Source organism: Apteryx rowi, unplaced genomic scaffold, assembly GCF_003343035.1.
Source record: "Apteryx rowi isolate R43461 unplaced genomic scaffold, aptRow1 scaffold_41, whole genome shotgun sequence".
NCBI classification, from domain to species: domain Eukaryota; kingdom Metazoa; phylum Chordata; class Aves; order Apterygiformes; family Apterygidae; genus Apteryx; species Apteryx rowi.
This window is the reverse complement of record NW_020450621.1, coordinates 144,158-145,359: the sequence shown is the minus strand read 5'-3', so window position 1 is coordinate 145,359 and position 1,202 is coordinate 144,158. Positions and strand designations below refer to the sequence as shown.

Genomic DNA, 1,202 nt, shown 5'->3' with positions numbered 1-1,202 from the left:
TCTCCAGCATTTAGGAGCGGAGCCCTGGCCAGACAGAAATTCAAATGCGTTTCACTGTACTTGGGTACACACAACTTACTGCCTGGTAAATAGAGTAGCCACCAGAAATGAGTTTTTAGGACCCTGCTGGGCTAGGGGGTCTCAAAGTCCTACCTTGGACAGATGCTCTTCTGGTCCTGATGTCTCCAGAGCGCCTCCTCTTCCTCACTTGTCCTTCAGCGTGGCCATGCCCAGGGCCTCTGAGCTGTAGTCATACTGGTTGCTGGAGGACATGGACCGTCCCCAGGAGCACTGCAGGTTGGAGCCCCTCTTGCGAAAGGAGGATGTGAACCGGTAGAAGTTGCGGTGCCTGTTCTTCAAGTATTCACGGTAGTTTTTGGTGAGCAGGGTGTAAAGGAAGGGGTTGATGCAGCTGTTGCTGTAGGTCAGGCAGGTCACCAGGTAGTTAATGCACTTTTGGGTTTGGGCGGTGAGCTGCAGGGAGCTGCTGTAGAGCTGCACCAGCTGCCAGATCCAAAAAGGCAGGAAGCAGGCCCAAAAGACCAGCACGATGCTGAAAATCATGATGAGGACCTTCTGCCTGGGTGATCTCTTGCTCTTCTCCTTGTGGGGCGGGTTCCTCTGGGACTCCAGGTAGGTCCTGGCCAGGCGTGTGTACAGGAAGCCAATGATGATCCCCGGGGCCATGATGCTGGTGCTGAACAGCACTGTCAGGTAGGTCCGGTAGGCATCCACACTCCAGGTGGGCGCACACATCCTCTTCACCTTGCCCTCCGCTTTGCCACCCTCGGTCAGGGTGACCATCAGCATCATGGGCAAAGTGAGGAGCAGGGAGATGGACCACACGGCCCCTGCCGTGACCTTCCGGTAGCCGCGCGACCGCTTCAGGGTGTCCAGGGGCCGGGTGACGGCCAGGTAGCGTTCGGTGCACATGAGGGTGAGGGTGAAGATGCTGGCGTGCATGGTGAGCAGGTCCAGGCTGAGCAGGATGCGGCACCCCAGGTCCCCGAAGTACCAGTCCTGGGCCAGGTAGGTGCAGACGATGAAAGGGATGGTGGAGAGGTAGAGCAGGTCGGCCAGGGCCAGGCTGATGATGGAGCTGTACATGGGGGCCGCGCAGCGCGCCGAGTGGCACATCACCACCAGCGTGTAGACGTTACCCGCCACCCCGGCCACGTACATCACCGAGAGCACCGTGCCGA

General features: G+C 58.8%; 1 protein-coding gene across 1 annotated transcript in view; it reads right to left on the bottom strand.

Moving 5' to 3' along the window:
• Positions 1-204: 204 nt before the first annotated feature.
• Positions 205-1,202, bottom strand: part of LOC112970855 (urotensin-2 receptor-like) — a 4,150-nt gene continuing 3,152 nt past the window's right edge. The window contains exon 2 of the mRNA XM_026075699.1: positions 205-1,202. Within this exon, the coding sequence (XP_025931484.1) occupies positions 205-1,182 (978 nt within the window). The 5' untranslated portion in view covers positions 1,183-1,202.